At 35.7% G+C, this 19131-nt stretch overlaps 1 protein-coding gene across 2 annotated transcripts in view; it reads right to left on the minus strand.

Moving 5' to 3' along the window:
• Positions 1-19131, minus strand: part of nedd4a (NEDD4 E3 ubiquitin protein ligase a) — a 41666-nt gene that overhangs the window by 4481 nt on the left and 18054 nt on the right. For both annotated transcript variants that reach the window (XM_084408818.1, XM_084408817.1), the window contains 17 exons: positions 14878-14928; positions 14359-14420; positions 13976-14078; positions 11367-11530; positions 10189-10309; positions 9951-10100; positions 8337-8408; positions 6363-6482; positions 5338-5562; positions 5111-5185; positions 4903-4957; positions 4225-4283; positions 3865-3930; positions 2636-2865; positions 1692-1813; positions 1454-1524; positions 61-156 (listed from right to left, as the gene is read on the minus strand). In XM_084408818.1, coding sequence (XP_084264944.1) covers positions 61-156; positions 1454-1524; positions 1692-1813; positions 2636-2865; positions 3865-3930; positions 4225-4283; positions 4903-4957; positions 5111-5185; positions 5338-5562; positions 6363-6482; positions 8337-8408; positions 9951-10100; positions 10189-10309; positions 11367-11530; positions 13976-14078; positions 14359-14420; positions 14878-14928 — 1842 coding nt within the window. The remainder of the gene's footprint in view (positions 1-60; positions 157-1453; positions 1525-1691; positions 1814-2635; positions 2866-3864; positions 3931-4224; positions 4284-4902; positions 4958-5110; positions 5186-5337; positions 5563-6362; positions 6483-8336; positions 8409-9950; positions 10101-10188; positions 10310-11366; positions 11531-13975; positions 14079-14358; positions 14421-14877; positions 14929-19131) is intronic.

Here is a 19131-nt window from a genome sequence, read left to right on the forward strand (position 1 = left end):
AATCCTTTTTACATTTGTATGGTTTCAGGAGTCTTGGGATATAAAGCACAAGTAGATTACCTGTCCAAAAAGCTCCTCGTCGATGGCGAACCGGAGGTCCAGGTCTGTGGGGTCGTTCTCCAAAATCCATCGCAGGGAATTAAAATACTCGTTGTCCTAAAATGAAATATGACAAGTGTTTGAAAACAGGGCATGAATGACTTAACCAAAGTTCAATGGAACATTAATCACATCATTAGTGGTAACGGCACTCTCACGAGTTAAAATATTAACTTTTACGACTTACTAATAACCCAGAGGCTCTATTAAATACTACGGCACTGCAAAAATATATACCAAAATGTATTTGAAATACATTTATTTTATGCTAAGTATACTACAAATACATTTACATATTTATGTACTTAATATAAATACCGTGCAATTATGCTTTTGGTATACTAAACTGATTTGGTATACTAGTAAAACTAATTCTGTACTAAATGCACGTTAGTTATCCGGAAGTAGTGCTGAAGTTCAACTAAAGATACAGTATACTTAATATATTTGACTGTGCTCAAGTGGAACTATTGAAACGATACTTCAGATACACTTGCATTTAAAGACTGATATTATACAGAGATCATTCTATCCTTACTAATAGTGATATTAAAACATATTTAGGCTTAATATTAAGAAATGTGCATTGTGGAATAAAGAGGTACTCCAAATAAAGTTTAATTATAATATTTATATCACTAAGTCTTATTTTGATGGATTTGTAGTGTACTTTAGTATGAAATAAATGTATTTTAAATACAGTTTGGTATAGGGTTTTTTTCACTAGGATGTACACATTGGAAAAAATGCATTTATTGTGTGGATTTCCTTAAAAATACAATTAAATACAATACCAATAAATATGATTTAAACAAATTAAAAAATTCATGTAAAAATAAATGCATAAATATGCATAAATAAAATAGAAAAAATGCATAAATAAAAAATTATATATATATATATATATATATATATATATATATATATATATATATATATATATAAAATAATAATATTAAAAATAGTAATAAATCAAAATAAATAAGAGCAACTATGTTGTTGTAGTGCACTTCTACTATTATGTATAGTATATATACATTACATTATACATTTAATTCAACAAGTGTCCATTTAAAATGTCAATTTGAGCACATTGCATTGTGGGATACAGTATCTCACATAGTCATACTGTACAGTGAAATTTTTTAAATAAATACATAATAAAAAAGATAATAAATAAATAATATTCACTGTGCACATACACACTCCAGAAGTAGTGTGCTATTTCATAGGTAGAGTGGTAGTACTGTATGCTAGACTGGAAAGACAATATGCTATAGCCTTTGTAATCTCTGAAAAAGGACAAAAGTGATGTTTAGAGTTGATGCTGATTGTAGGTATGGCTGTCACTCACCACTGACTCCATATCCTGTAACGTGATTGGCTTCTGCAACATCATCTTGTAGAAGGGCCGGATGAAGAATGCTGTGCAGACAAGTGCAGAAAAACATGTATAAGCCACATGAGGTAAACGATGACAGATTTGGGCTACATTTAGATCAATCTGCACGCATACAGTGTGTCGAGAGCCACGGTAAAATACTGTGAATATGAGTTGTGGGTATTTATATTGGTCTTGACAGGTTACTCACCATCCAAAAGCTTCCCGTGATAAACGGCCATTCCAGCCACCCGGCCGATGAACTTGAAATACGACAGGTGGTCCTCGTTACACAGACCTGAGTTGGGGTTGATCTGCAGGGTGTAGTTGTCCCTGCAACATTCACACGGCACAGCTTTAAAGCCGGTCTTTGACAAGGTTTTTCCATGCAAGACCCTTTTCACAGACAGAGTTCTTCCTGCTACATGGTTTTTGTGTCAAAAAAATTAATAAATATACTTTTTTTAAAACTTTTTTAATAAATAAAATAATCAATATTAAATAAATATTATATAAAGTTGATAAATATATATAAAATAATATAAAATCTAATTTAAATAAATAAATATGAGTATATAATGAGTATATAATATATATATATATATTGAATATATATATGAAATTACAATTAAATGAAAAAATAATATAAACAATTTTGTAAAATATTATATTATAAAATATATTATGAAATATTATAAAATTTTATGAAAAATATATATAATTAAAAAATATATATATATATAATGAATAAAAAAAAAAGACCTATCAGTTCCAGATTCCTAGAAAAGTTTCACACTGTGGTGACTGTGATGACGCATTCCCACAGTTATTAACATTGTAAATCTAGCAAATTGATGTACATTTATAACACTATATTTTGCGTTTTGTGACTTAGCATTAAATCCAGAAAGCTAGTCAACGCTACTGTGTTTCTAATACAACGGCAAATCTGACATCTTTCTTTCTTCAGACCAACGTAATCAATTTCTCAGTACTTTCCCTCTTTTTGAAAGTTGTGGAAACACTACTGTTGATTTTTTTCTTGTGCTACTGGGGCAAATGGGAACGCAAAAAATTATATTTATATAATTATATTTACCCAACTATGACGAAAAGTGAAAAGGGTGCATTTAAAGGGCCAGTGCCATCACTCACGTGGCAGAATACTCAAACAGCCCGTAATATGGGTTGAACATTTCCTTGGAGATCAGGAAGAACCATTCCCGGGCCACGCCCCCATAGTCCAGGCCCTTCTCCCCCTCGAACTCCACCCAGAGACGGGCCTTCAGCAGGTCCGAGCGCTTGACGGCCAGGATCCGCCGGTACGAGTCCTCCAGAAGAGCGGTACGCCTCACATTCAGCTCGAAGCGGTTCGGGATCTCAGCCTGGAGACCGAAGAAAAGATTGATTATGATTTTATTACATTTTATATGTTTTATATATCAATATATGTAAAATAATGTAGGCCTTTTTACTGGTAACAAGACATTTGGCATTATCAGGACCCACAAATATTCCCCCATTGCATTATTATACATTATATTCAACATTATATATAGTAGTGTAATGTAGTACTGACACTAAAACTCTGAAAACTTGAATTTTTTCTCACACTGTAATTTTTATTTTGGCTGAATTATACACAATACATATTGTCACTATCCATGATATATATATATTGATGCATTTTTGTATTGCGATATATTGTCACACCCCAAATTAGCACAAAATAAGAATTCTAATGAAAGACTATGAAATCAAACAACTGATTCCTTTAAAATAATGTGGGCTGATGAATTGTGCAAAATAAGACCAGGAATGTCAACTGGGTCACTTTTGATTTCACGTCATCTTCAAAGTCGTGAAATCAAGTTAGTGTACGTCTATCTGGCACTAGTGTGAGCTTCACGTTCACTAATTCAGAAGTATCCAATCTATACTAGATTCTTGGGTTACACTTTACAATAAGGTCTCGTTAGTTAACATAAGTTAATGTATGAACTAACAATGAGCAATACATTTGTTACAGTATTTATTAATCTTTGTTAAAATACAGCTGCTCATTGTTTGTTCATGTTAGTTCACAGTGCATTGACTAATGTTAACAAATACAACTTCTGATTTTAATAATGTATTAGTAAATGATGAAATTAATATCTAAGATTAATAAATGCTGAAGAAGTATTGTTCATTCTTAGTTCATGTTAACTAATGAAAGCTTATTGTAAAGTGTTACCGATTCTTTAGATTTTAAAACGACATTAATTGTGATAACTGTTGAACAAACCCGTCCATAAACCCCAGATATAGCTGGTCTAGATGGTGAGATCTGAATGGGGCAGAAAAAGCCTGAGATGGACTGAATGTGAAGGACAGGGACGTACCGGTTTCTTCAGTTTCTTGCGGAAGTATTCATACTTCTGTTTATAGTCTCTGGAGTAAGGCACGGCCTGAAATAAAGCAGAACACAATGACTTCGCCAATAATCCATCAGCTCTCCGACAGAGATCATTCAGCTCAACCAGGACAAATATAACTTCCCCTCCTGACACGCACAAACCCCTTACAGGAAATGAACAGGAAGAAATGTACAGGGTTTCAGGCTCAGGATACTTTCAGAAACACGATATGGCAAAGATCACCGCAGCCCATCTCGATGTGATCCATTAATGCTAAAAGATCCGTTTCTATTGGGTTGGTCTTCAGTGCCTGACTGTACATGAACAGAAACAGAAAACACTTACCGGACCAGTGATGGCTGAGTTCTGCAGTCTTGGATCTTCCCACTGCGTGACTTTTGTGTCTAAAAAAAAAAAAAAAAAAAAAAAAAAGCATAAAATAAAAATTGGTATAAATAAAATAAAAAAAAAATGTAAAAAGAGAGTATAAATACAAATATAAATTAAATTATACAATTGATCAATTTGAAAAACATTTATAAATATAATATAAAAGATTTTTTAAATATTAAAATAAAATGTAAATAAATAAATAAATATATGTATATTAAAGTAGGGTATGTAGAAAAGTTATAAATTAAATAAAAATAAGTTTAAACACATAATATAAAAGAGTTTTAAAAAAGATCGTATAAAATTAAATGAATATATAATAGAAATGTTATAAATGAATATATATATATATATTGTTTTTTTTTAAATATTAAATAATTTAAATAAAATGTAAATAAATAAATATTGAATAATAAAATAAAAAATATTAATATATAATAGTACGGTATATATAAATTAAATAAAAATACGTTTAAAAACATAATATAAAAGAGTTTTAAAAATATTGTATAAAATTTAAACATTTAAAAAATTGCACATAAAAAAATTGCACATTCAGTTCCAGATTCCAAGAAAAAGTTCAACATTGTGGGTTTTTGGGATTGGTGTGGTTATGAATGTGCCACTTACTGTGATCGATGTAGAAGATTCTGCCGTCACTATGTACTCGCTCCTCCCAGCCAGGCTATAAGAGACACACACACACACACACACACACACACACACACAACGCACGCACAAACACACACACACAGACTTTTTTAACATCTGTCCTGAACACCATATCAATAAGATCTTATTATGATTATGACATCAGCGATGACATCGTCCATCGTACCGGCAGTGGGCCGAGGTCAGTGGGGTCAAGGGAGACTCTCCTCATTTGCATGGGAACCTTCAACCGTGGGTCGTCCTGTGACGGCACAGGAAACAGGATGGCAAACACAGGAAGTACATTTCAGCATGAACAATGGTATGGAACAATGAACAAGTATTATAGTCATATACATATGGTAATGCTATATAATATAAAAATAAAAGTATTTCTGTTTGTGTCTGTCGTACCCATGAGGTGGTCTTAGTGTTGTGGTCTATGAAAAAGGCCCGTCCGTTTGGAGCGCTGCGCACCTCCCAGCCGGTCGGCATCAGACCCAAGGGCTCCGGTGTGTGTGTGTGTGTGTGTGAGTGCTGCGGGGACACTTCCGGGGACAGCAGGGGCGGAGCGTAGCCTGTGGGATTCTGGGAGAGAGACATGGCCCCGCCCGTCACCTCAGAGGGAGGCTGTATGAGCTGAAATACAGAGGTCAAAGTTCAGGATAGAAATACAGAAATATTCTGCATTATTACGCCACAAATTAGAAATCGCAAAAGCAAATTGATCAGGTGCTTTAAGGCCTCTCTGCGGTTTTCTGCCAAAATAAAAAGCTTGATGGTTTAAAATTGACAAATGGAGAAATTAAGTTCTGTAATAATTAGTAATATTAATTATTATTATTATTTATTTTTTTGTAATAACAATAATAATAACAATAACAAAACATAAAATAAAAATTGGTGTAATAAAAAAAAATCTAAATTAAATAATTCTAGACAGCCATAATTAGCTCTGTAAAATATAGTTATTATTATTATCATATTAATTTTCTTAAATAGTTAAAAAATATATTTTACAGTGAAATATTATAGAAGTGCTTTATTATTTTGTTTAATATTTGTATTCAGTATTAATAAAATTATTATTAATGATAAATATTTTCACTTTTATTGTTGATTTAATTGTTATTACTAAATTATTGTTTAGTTTAATAGTATTAATGTTTATAATAATAACAAAAATAATATATTTGTTGTTATTATTATTATTATTATTTTATAGTCATATATAAATAAAAAAAATTGGGGCCAAATTGTGAGGCCATACACAAGCAAAGCAAACCTGTAGCTTAAAAAACAAAAAACAAAAAAACAACACATTTTAAAATAGTAATTAATTAAAAATTTTATCAGGAAAAAAATGGGCCCTAATTATTTAACATTATTTCCCACAAATTGTGGGAAGAGAGATGCGTTCAACCCGGAAGGAGACGTACCTGAATGAGTGGCCGTGTCCAGGTCGTGGTTCTGCTGTTGTGATTGACGTAATAAAGTCTCCCTTTACTGTCCTGCTTTTCCTCCCATCCCGGAGGCAGCCCGGCAGAGGTGGGTAATAGCTAACGGGAAGAGCAGAAAAGGATAAAAGTGAGTAAAAAAAATGAAAATGTAGAGAGGAAAGCGAAAAATGCAAACAATCCATTACAGATCGTCCGTTTGGTTCATAAATAGCCATCAGTTAGCATTTGCCTCTCAAACACAGTTTGCCTCTCAAACACACTGTCCCTCTGGGAGCAGATGAGGGATGTATTGCGAGGTTCAGGGCATGCTGGGAAATCTGGGGCATCTAAGATTACACATCATGTGCTGGGAGACTGAGCAAAACACTGCTGAAACTAGAGCACACGGCGAGAGTTCGGGCTGGCCTCGGACGCATGGGTAACACTTTACAATAAGGCTCATTAGTTAGCATTAGCTAACTACATTAGTTAGCATGAACTAATAATCAACTGCACTTATACAGCATTTTTAATCTTTGTTAAATGTTTATTTTCAACATTTACTAATACTTTATTAAAATCTTGTTAACATTAGTTAATGCACTAACATGAACAAACAATGAACAGCTGTATTTTTATTAATTAACTAACGTTAACAAAGATACAGTAACAAATGTATTGCTCATGGTTAGTTAATAATAGGGCTGCACAATTCATCAAATTTGTAATCGCGATTATAATTACGGATGCAACAATTATGTAATCGTTTACAAAATAAAAGTCCTCTTACATTATTCAGTGCTTAAGATGTGTTTTTATTTCTACAGGTTTTTTTTTTCCCCCATTGTTTTAATTTTAGTTTTAGTATAACATTACAATACCATGCATATTTTTACTTTGGTTCGGTTTCTTTAAATAATTTTTTTTATATTTGACATTTGAGGCTTAATGCTATAGAGAAGCAATAAAACGTTGTTCAGGAAGAGTGTTTTTTTTAGCTTGTTTATTTTGATATAACACAATATGTCTTGCAGTCGCTTCAAGCAATGGTATAAAGCTATTCAAAACATCAAACTGTGATAATCGTAATTAATAATTGCAATTACAATTTCAAGGGAATAATCGACAATTATGATTTTAACTAATGTTAACTAACGAACCTTATTGTAAAGTGTTACCGACGGATATAATTGAATGTTTATATGTTCAAGAACCGTCTGAAGACGCATCTTTTTTCGGCAGCACTTGATCCATTAAAACTAACACTTTCTCTTCTATTCTATATCTATTTAGAAAAAAAATATATATAAAAATACATGTACTGCGTTAGATTAAACTGGGAAGGGTCACAGCACTTGCATATTGTTGTACTACTGTTAGTTTAAAGGGATATTTCACCACTGTGTATTTAAATTGGGTCATTTATGTAGTAGAAATGTGAAATTATTTTAGAAGTTGGTGCCTTAAAAAGCCAGAAAATGTATTTTTGGCTCATGTGGATGAAAGACAACAACTCCCAGAATGCACTTGCTTCGCTGCTCTACGAGGCCACTCCCAAGCTACGCCTACCGGTTACAGAGGGCCGTATCGGGAGAAATAAAACTAGGCTACTAGTCGACTCGAAACTGAAAAGACAGCGTTTTATCGTGAGATCCCCCTATGGGCGGGTTGAAGACATGCGGGACGAGCTCCTCCTACTGGCTGGAGTCTCTCGCCTCTGGATAAAAAAGCCTCAGATGCTAAATGACGATTTTTGCGTCATCTGAGGTTTTTTTCCAGACACACAATACAGAAATCTCTGGTCTCAGGGGGACATGAGGGAGGGAAGCACGGTCATGCGAAAATACTACCGGGTTTCTACTGATACAAAGCTTAATGCTAATCAGTGAAGTATCCCTTTAACCGCTTCTATTGTTCTCATTTGAATAAAAGCGTCTGCTAAATGAATAAATGTAAATGTTTCAGTGCTCTCACCACGGGGTGAACCGGATGCTCTTCCGCCGTGAGGGTCTGTGCGCTTCCTCTGCGGCTGCCGTGACCCTGTGGCTGAGGAAAAACAACAGTTTAACTAAATATGAGATGAAACTACATGCTCTGGAATGTTAAACACTGTTTATATACATGTTGTTACACTGTTACAAATACACTGGGTTTAAATATAACAATGAGCACATTTATAATGTGATTTTGGCAATATTGCGACCCAACTTTACCTCATGTACTTCGATCAAACTAATGCGATTACCTAGTAACCATAATCACTGCGCACATTACTATTTATCTTAATTTACACGTCAGAGGTCATGCTAAATTATAATTATAGTCAACGTTGAACTCACTTAGTTGGAGCATCTTATGAATCATTAAGGAATCAGTCATTTTTGTATCAGCGACTTAAAGGTGCTGTATGTAACTTGTTTACTCTACTAAAGCATACAAATACCATCATATGTTTGCATATATTGAGGAAACATGCTAAGTTCACATATTCGTTTCTCTGAAAAACACTTCTACAGCCAGTTATTTTACTCTGAAATGTGCGTTTCCAGGCTGGAATGTTTGTTTATGTTTTGGTCTGTGATACTGCGCATTGCCAGCTTTCATTGTCCATTGCACTCGTTCCTGTTGCGTGTGCTCAAACTGGCAACCCGTGCGAGCGTCGAGTCTGAGGAGGCGGGAGAAACGACGATCTCCGATGTTTTGAATTGGACTGCAGTACCTATTTCGACCACTAGTTGTCATTCTTACAGACTGCACCTTTAATGTGAGGAATATTCCTTATATGACACCTAATATATATTACGCATCTTAAATAAACATTGTAAGGAGTTAGAAATTGTGTGAGTTGCTTTAAGTATTTAGTTAACTTTAATTTGATTTGAATTGCTTGTGTCACACTATCATTCAAAAGTTTGGGGTCAGTAATTTTTTTATAAATGTTTTTGAAAGAAGTCTCTTCTGCTCATTTATTTGATTAAAAATACACTAAAAATGACAATATTGTGAAAAATTATTCTAATTTAAAACAGCCGTTTTCTATGTGAATATATAGTAAAGTGTAATTTACTCCTGTGATCAAAGCTGAATTTTCAGCATCATTACTCCAGTCTTCAGTGTCACATGATCCTTCAGAAATCATTCTAATATGATGATTTGATGCTCAAGACACATTTCTGATTATCATCAATGTTGAAAACAGTTGTGCTGCTTAATATTTTTGTTTTCGTGATTCTTTGATAAACAGATTATTCAAAAGAACTGTTTATTTGAAATACAAATATTTTGTAATATAATAAAAGTCTTTACTGTCTGTTGATCGATTTACTTGCACTGAGTCTTGTGTCACACTAATAGTACAACTCAAAATAAAAAGTACAAAACCTTAATTAATTTTATTTCTGGTTAAACCTAAAATGATTGTTCGTAAAAAGATTAATAAATCTGGACATTTTCAGAGACAGGAGACGAGATATTCAGCTGATAATTACTCAACGCAACATGAAGTTTTAATCCAACCCAAGCATTTTATGTACTTGCCAAAGACTTTGTGACATGTGCGTGTGTGTGTGTGTGTGTGTGTGGACTGACCGTGAGGGACGTGCGTCTGTCGTTTCCTGGCTGAAGTCGACTGAACTCCTCACAGAATCCCGTGAACTCCATCGGGGAGTGGGGGGGCGGTGGCGAGCGCTCGCTGAGGCTGTATAACGTGGACTCATCTGCCGTTATGATCTCCCAGCTCTACAGAACACACACACACACACAGATGTGAATGTGTGTCGTTTGCCCATGTGTTCGGAAGAAGTCACAGAAGAGTGTGTGTGAGTACCTCAGGTGACTCTCTGCGCTCGTGGTTCTCGTCATGTTCAGATATTTGTCTGCGTGTGAGGAACGCCCGCTGGGACTCGTTGTGTGTATCCTGTCTCTGTTCATTGTCTCTTTGAGTGTCCCTGTAAATCAGGACAAAACACACACTTCAGTGCTCAAAATGACCCAGAAAGACTCAAATAAAGCAGGTGAGCTGACCAGCCGAGAGCAGAGGAAGGAAATAAGAGGCTCTAAGGTAGAACAGGATGATTGACTTCTAAAGAGTTTTGTGTAAGGGGGTCATGACCTGCAGATTGCTGAAAGTCTACAGAAAATAAATGCATTATGTCTCATACACACACACACAAAAAAAAAACATATTTAGAGAGTCAAAATTATGTTTATATCCTGATTATGAAAATTCCTGACCTTTTTTTATGATTTTTTTATATAGAGTGAAAGAAAAACAAACAAAGTGAATAAAATAAAATAAATAAATAAAATAACATAAAACATAAAACAAAAAAATAAAATACTGACCTTTCAAATGTAAAATATGGCTTTTTCTCAGTCAAAGTGCAGAATGTATGTTTGAAGCACTAATAAAAAATAAAATAAATAATAAAACAAAATTAAAAAAATAAAACAAACAAAATATAAAATAAAGTCAATTGCAAAATGCATATTTAGTGTACTTATTAAATCTAAATAAAAATTATAAAAATATAAAATAAAACAAATACCGCCCTTTTTAAATATAAAATCTTAACGGCCTTTTGCTTCTTAGTCAAAAGGCAATATGTATATTTGACGTACTAATATATATATATATATACATACACATATGTATAAATAAATGTAAACTTGATGTATTAATAAAATAAAAAACTAAAAAAGAAATAAAATAAAAATATAAAATAAAGTAAAATAAATACTGACCTTTTTAAATTTTAAATCTTAACATGGCCTTTTGCGCAAAAAGTATATTTGATGTACTAAAAACAAATTTAAAAGCAATTAAGTAAATTGTAATTCAGATGGTCAAGCATCACTGCAACAGGAGCAAGGTCATGGGGTTGATTGAAACCATATGCCAAATGAATTTACGTAAAAGACAAATGCAAATATTTACATTGAGCACTGGGCTTGTGTATGCATGTTTCCAATGTGTGTGTGTGTTTTTAAGGAGGTGATAATTACTGTATGGTGGGTCTGTGCCACTGTGTGGTCCTGCTCTCGTGGTTGACGTAGTAAGTTCGTCCCAGGTTGTCCTGCCTCTCCTCCCAGCCAGGGGGCAGCGCAGGCAGCTGATGGGGGTGATGAGGACTGCATAATTCATGAGGCTCCAAAAACTCCCAACCAGGCTACAAGACAGAAATGACCAGAGTATTAAAGGGGTGGCTGATTATGATTTCACTTTTCTAACTTTAGTTAGTGTGTAATGTTGCTGTTTGAGCATAAACAACACCTGCAAAGTTACAACAACGCTCAAAGTTCAAAGCAAAGAGACATTTTCTTTTAAAGAATTCGCTTTTTAAGGACGGCTGGTAGAGACTACACGACATTCCTCCCGGGTTAGTGACATCACAAACCCTCAAATTTACATAAACCCCGCCCCCAGGAACATGATTCATAGATTATCATGACAGAATATGCTAATCAATGACTAGAAGATAACTACACATAAGCTACCTTTCATTTGCATTTAAAGGGACAGACACAAAATAGGTGCGTTTTTGCTCACCCTCAAAAAGTGACAATTTTAACATGCTGTATAAAAATATCTGTGGGGTATTTTGAGCTGAAACTTCACATACACACTCTGGGGACATCAGAGACTTATTTTACATCTTGTGAAAAGGGCATTATACCTCTCCTTTAAAACATTGAGCTGTTACTTAATACTATAGGGAAATCCTCTGTTTGTGTGATCATTTTGGTCAGTACTTTGTTACCCGCCATTTAACTGCTTTTCATGCTAAGTGAATTCATGGTACACGTATTTCATTCCTGTGAATTCAGGACTGATCGAGCTCTCTTTAATCTACTGTCGGTGCAGTTTTGGACGTCTGGAATCGCGCCTGTATTTCTCGTGCGATGTGAACACACCCGACACCAGGATCAACACGGCCCTTGTACATTGAGGACGTGCTGGAAAAGTACACAGTGACTCTGCTGGTTCTATAATAAAGTTATTGTGCATAAATATAACTCATGTGTTTAAGCACAAACAAATGTCTTTAGTTTGCTGAAGGCTGTTTCTTTTGTTTGGAAACTCGATGACATTCAATGCTAGTTCAAAGAAAGCACATGCATGGTACAGGACAGAACGCTTACAGCATTTCAAAACAACAAGAACAAAAGCTCATGGATTAGCGGTGCTTACCTGTGTTTACCATGATGGTAATATTTTAAATTGGGTCACTTAACATGATCTCTTGTTTCTCAGTAAAAGTACATAAATAAGGAATGTAAAATAGGTAATATCTTTACATGATCTTATGCATGATCCTGTTTCTCAGTAAAAGCGAAAAAATAACAAAAATAAGTGAATAAAAAAAAAAAATCCTGAGCTAATATCTTAGTTAATATCTTAACATGAACTGATGTTTTCTCAGTAAAAGTACAAAAATAACATAAAATAAAATAAATTACATAAAAATAAGTAAGTCCTGGCCTTAATATCTTTACATGCCCTTATGTTTCTCAGTAAAGGTGCAAATTCTGCTAAATGTATATTTTATTTATTTAAAAAAAATGAAACAATAGTAAGTGATTTTTGACTAAATAACACATTAAATTGACTAAAAAAACACATTAAATTCAAAAACTGAATCAAATGCAAATAAATACAACATCCACAAATGTTAAATGTACAACAATCATAATTCCTGATTTTCCCTTCAAGGCCAAAGTCTGTCTATCTGTCGTTCTGTTAAGAAATAACCCAAAGCTCAAGGTCAAAAACAAGTCTGAGAAGCAGAATAAGGCAGGTTTGTGCTTGAGGAAAGAAAGCACTTTAGATAGCGGATAGCAGATAGAGGATGATGAAATGAGGAAAAATGTTCCTGACCTCTCAATCCAACACAAACACTGCTGGTGCTGCTGTAAACTACATCAGTAATGATACTTCCTTTAAACTGCTGAGTCACATTTAAAGATGTAGGAAATCATTAATGTACTGTTTACATATACACACAGCTGCGCTATATTGTGAATCAGTACAGCATCCTTTATCTGTGATTTCATTCATAATAGCACGGCCCTTTATCTCACTGCTTAATCGACCCTTCGCAGGGAGTTTGATTGACAGGTGATCTGACCAATCATAATCCGCCATCCGCCGAATCCGCCATTTTTGTCCGACAAAGCAGTCAGGAGAGTTAGTAGATTAATGTTAATTAATACATTCCTTATGATGTTCTTTCATGTTTATTTGATGCTATACAATAACTAGAAGGAAGAGATGATCGGTTCACGAGCAGCTTTAACTGAGCGATCTGTCAGACACATTAAAGAGACACAAAACGGGATTTATTGTCTAAATTTCATAAAAAAATGACCAAATTTGAAAGTTGAGACTTTGTTTCATATCAAAAGTACCCAGGTCTGTCCTGTCTGTCAGTGTCCTCTCTGCTCCGCGATGTGTATTTCACTGTGTGAGAACATGGTGTGTGTGAGAGCGGCGTGGCTTGTCGGACATAGCAACAGTAACTAAAGGGGGCGGGTCTATTGAAGAACATTCTAGACCTCTAGAATTACAATGTGTTTGTTAGCAAAGCTTGTGTTTGTGTGTGCATTGTTCTTACATCCGTATTCTCGGTCAGTTCAGCAGGGTCGTCCTCCGCATCGCTGTTTTTGGGCAGGTAAGTCATCTTCAGTCGCAGATGACCTTTCACCCTCGACTTGTGACTGTATCAAAACACACATACATCAACAAAACGTATCATAGCACCAGAAAAATATTGTTTTCCATTGAAGTGTATCAACGGTGTTGATGTGTACATGTTTCAAATGAAAACAGTGCACAGTTACATGATGTCATAGCAGGTCAAAGGGCATATCACAACAACAACAATGTACAGAATGAAGTCAGTGAACGTTACACTAAAAACCATCATGTTTGGGGAATAAAGCATGCAGGTGTTCAGGAGGTACAAACTGCAGTGAAAAAACTCAATCTCCTGCTAACCTTCTCGGGTGCAACAGGAAGTCCTTGAAAGTGTACGGCCTTTCATTGGTCGGATTTTCTGTCTGTAGATATACATATAAAAAAATATTGAAATATTGTAGCATAATTAGTAACAGTAGGTGTTTTATTTATTTTTTTAGCTGTTATTCGTTACATTTACAAATAACCAGTGCTGAGAATAGTCTATGAAGCACAGAGTCATGTGGCTGATATTTTTAAGTCTTAATGTTTATAATCACTCAGCCAACCAACACACACACACACACACACACAGAGTTTAATGTTCACAGTGACTAATAATGAATTGCAAATGAACCGTTATAAAACCAGAAGGTTTATTTTACGATGCCATGTTAAAATGGGAGCGTCTCTGTAGACGTGTGAGGTCGACCGTCTAAAAATAACACCTAGATTTAACCTAATGACAATAAAAGTGAGGAGTTTCAACAAAAAAACAAAAAAATACACAGTAAAATGTTTTAGTTCAAAACACAAAATAAAAAGATAGTAAATACTCACAGGGATCTGGTGCAGAGGAACATCCACTTGTCCGAGGAAGTCATCCCTCGTCTGCAGAGAATCAAGAACACAGAAGATTCAGTCAGAGAAACAACTGGATATTATGGAAGCTTGTTTCCGCCGCAAAATAAAACATTTTAAAAGATAATTGCGACTTTTTATCTCACAATTGCGAGTTTACATCTCGCAATTCTGACTTTATATCTCAGAATTGCGAGATATAAAGTCAGAATTGCGTGAAATAAAGTCGCAATTGCGTCTTACAAAGTCAGAATTCTGACTTTTTTTCTTGCAAATGCGACTTTATATCACGCAATTCTGACTTTATATCACGCAATTCTGACTTTATATCACATAATTGCGAGTTTATATCTTGCAATTCTGACATCTTTTCTCACAATTGTGAGATATAAAGTCCAATTCTAAGGGAAATTTTTTTTTTCTCACAATCTCACAATTCTGACTTTATAACACGCAATTTTGACTTCATCATATCTCGCAATTCTGAGAAAAAAAGTCTGAATTGGGAGATAAAAAGTCGCAATTATTATTATTTATTTATTATTCAGTGGCGGAAACAAGCTTCCATAGGATATAATACAAACAAAATGAACAAAAAAAACAAACATTCATACTGACAGAGCTCAAGGAGTCTCAATGTCTCGGTCTGTTCACAGCCTGAATCGATCACTCATCTTACATACATCTTTCGAGTCCTAAAACACTCTAGAAACAGCCTACCAATTACCCCAAACATCCTTTTGCTTTGTTTTCCTATTATTTGTGACAATATGAGCGCACATACACACAGATAAATGGGCCTGCTTCATTTCAAAACAAAACAAACCATTCTAACACACACACACACACACACGTTCTGTTCTCTGGTTTTATAGGGACTTTCCACAGACAGACATAATGATTTTTATACTGTACAAACTGTATTATATTCTCTCCCTGTACACTAACTCTACCCAGAAACCTGCCCATCACAGAAAACTTTCTGCATTTTTACATTTTCCACAAAAAAAACATCACTTAGTATGATTTATAAGCTCAAAAAATTTCCCCACAAGGACAAGGATTTCGGATATTAACATCTTTGTGAAGACATTTTGTCCCCATAATGTAGTGTTTACCTAAACAACACTCACTCACTCACGCACTCACTCACTCACTCACTCACTCACTCACTCACTCACTCACTCACTCACTCACTCACTCACTCACTCACTCTCTCACTCTCGCTCTCGCACTCACTCACTCACTCACTCACTCACTCACTCACTCACTCACTCACTCACTCTCTCACTCTCTCACTCTCTCACTCACTCTCACTCACTCTCGCACTCACTCTCGCTCTCGCACTCACTCACTCACTCACTCACTCTCGCACTCACTCTCTCACTCACTCTCTCACTCACTCTCTCACTCACTCTCTCACTCACTCTCTCACTCACTCTCACTCACTCACTCTCACTCACTCTCGCACTCACTCTCACTCTCGCACTCACTCACTCACTCTCGCACTCACTCTCTCACTCACTCTCTCACTCACTCTCTCACTCACTCTCTCACTCACTCTCGCACTCACTCACTCACTCACTCACACTCACTCACTCTCGCACTCACTCACTCTCGCACTCACTCACTCTCTCACTCACGCACTCACTCTCGCACTCACTCTCGCACTCACTCTCGCACTCACTCTCTCTCGCACTCACTCACTCTCTCACTCACTCACTCACTCACACTCACTCACTCTCGCACTCACTCACTCTCGCACTCACTCACTCTCTCACTCACGCACTCACTCTCGCACTCACTCTCGCACTCACTCTCTCTCGCACTCACTCACTCTCTCACTCACGCACTCACTCTCGCACTCACTCTCTCACTCACTCACTCACTCACTCACTCACTCTCTCACTCTCTCACTCACTCACTCTCGCACTCTCTCACTCACTCACTCGCACTCACTCACTCTCGCACTCACTCACTCTCGCACTCACTCACTCACTCTCGCACTCACTCACTCTCGCACTCACTCACTCTCGCACTCACTCACTCTCGCACTCACTCACTCTCGCACTCACTCACTCTCGCACTCACTCACTCTCGCACTCACTCACTCACTCACTCTCGCACTCACTCACTCGCACTCACTCACTCTCGCACTCACTCACTCTCGCACTCACTCACTCTCGCACTCACTCACTCACTCACTCCATTAAACCTCTCATTTCTTTCTTCTCTACACGTACATTTTTCTTGTCAACTCACTTGAACCCTCATCTGATTTCATCTTTCATCTCCTGTGTATTAAACAGCCTAGAAGAGAATTCTAACACTTGAAACAGGCTGCAGTTGCTCATAGAGAGCGGTGTGTGATGAAGACACTCTTATCTGAGACTGTACAGTGCTCTCATTGTTTACAGAGATATAAATACATGTGTTATATATAAACAAGGCTTTATAAAGATAGACTTCCCCGTGGTCTAACCCTCAGACTGTGAGTGAGCTGAAGGTAAAAGTAGGCCGAAAGAAAGAGGGAAAAAAAACAAAGAAGAGTTTGTTTTCGGAACAAAATCATTCCCATCCTCAAACCTTTTCCAGCTGCTGCTATTCGTTTCAATGCCCGGCTTTCATACGCTTAGAATCATTTTAAATACATTTTATACCAAGCTTTATACACACGCTGTCATTATGTTAACCGAAACAATATGTCAAGTTAAATACACGTCACCTAAATGAGGCGTAAAAGCCATTCGCGTTCAAAACGCTGTCAGATGTTTTGTTTTATGGTAGCGAGGGCAGCGAGAAATAATGACGGACCTTACACTAAAACATGTCCATCCACACGCAGTTTATGACTTCCTTGCAAATGACTTACTCGCTATCAAAAGGTGGTTTAGGTTTTTACAGCGCGTATAAACCCATGATGATGACTAAAACACATATATTCCCTCCTTCTTAAGGCCAGCCTCACATATTCCTGTTTGTTCTGTATTCGGGTCAAACCACAGAGCGGTCCTGCCACTGCGCCGGGCCTCGGATGAGACGACAGACTCGATCTTTGCACCCCGTGTAAATTAAATGAAACCAAGTAGAGAGAAAGCTCTGTTAGTGTCATCATCTCAGTACTTATTAAGCATGATATGATGCATAATTACCATGTTTTATTAAGAAAAGACAAGTTATTTATTTGAATTTTAAATATATATATAAAAATCTATTTTTTTAAATTAAAATAAATATTACGATTTTCCCACGATTCTGAACAGACAAGTAAACAAAAATGAATGAATGATTCAATGACTCACTCATGAAGACTTTCATTAATGGATGAATCAGCGTTTTTTTAACAAATCTCTTAAAGTCCCCCTGTAGTCAATAATTTTACCTCTTAAAACTCATCTTTGATCACCAAATTTACATATTTAAAGTTTTTTCCTTGAAATTGTTTTTGTCATGCCTTAAAATAGCTTGAATGTAACTCATTTAGTATACGCGGTTCTATGAATATGCAAATGAGCCCCGCCTCCACTCACTCACTCAGCTCAGAGATCCACTGGTTGACGATCACACGTTGATCTGATTGGTTACAAGGTAGTTTGTGACGTCAGAAACACCAGCGATTTCAAAGCGTGTTTTTGAGACTGTCTTTGGTTCACTGCAGTTTTAAGGAGGAAATACTCAGCAATGGTGTCGACTTAAAGCTTAAAAGCATATTAAAAACACCACATAGACACATAAACAACATTAAAAGCTTGTTTTCACCACAGGAGGACTTTAAGTGAATGATTCAATGACAAATACATTTCTTTAACAGTCACTTGTCGCCACCTACTGGTGTAACAATGTAATTGATACAATTGTTATTAGAGTTACTTTAAAAATGTGTTTTACACAATCTCGATCGCTACTATAAACTATAAACTTTTATCCAGTACTTCTGTGATAATTTGAAGTATTGTAAGACAGAAATAATGATACTGTGTGGCTGAAAAGACTGTTTGTGAAGCTGTTTCATACCTATTTTGAATGATTTTAATGTTTTACTTGACAGATGTTTAATAGACATAAGAATAAGAACGCGCGGGTGTTTGAATCTAGGTCGCGATCTTTTAATGATCAATCGTGCGGCACTATATACAGTATAGTATAGCCAGAACGAATAGTATGGGAGAGTATATCATAGTATAGTAGGAATACACAACTTTATCCACTGTGAAACAAGGCAACATGTTAGCG

This window comes from Rutilus rutilus, assembly GCF_951802725.1.
Source record: "Rutilus rutilus genome assembly, chromosome: 5".
NCBI lineage: Eukaryota > Metazoa > Chordata > Actinopteri > Cypriniformes > Leuciscidae > Rutilus > Rutilus rutilus.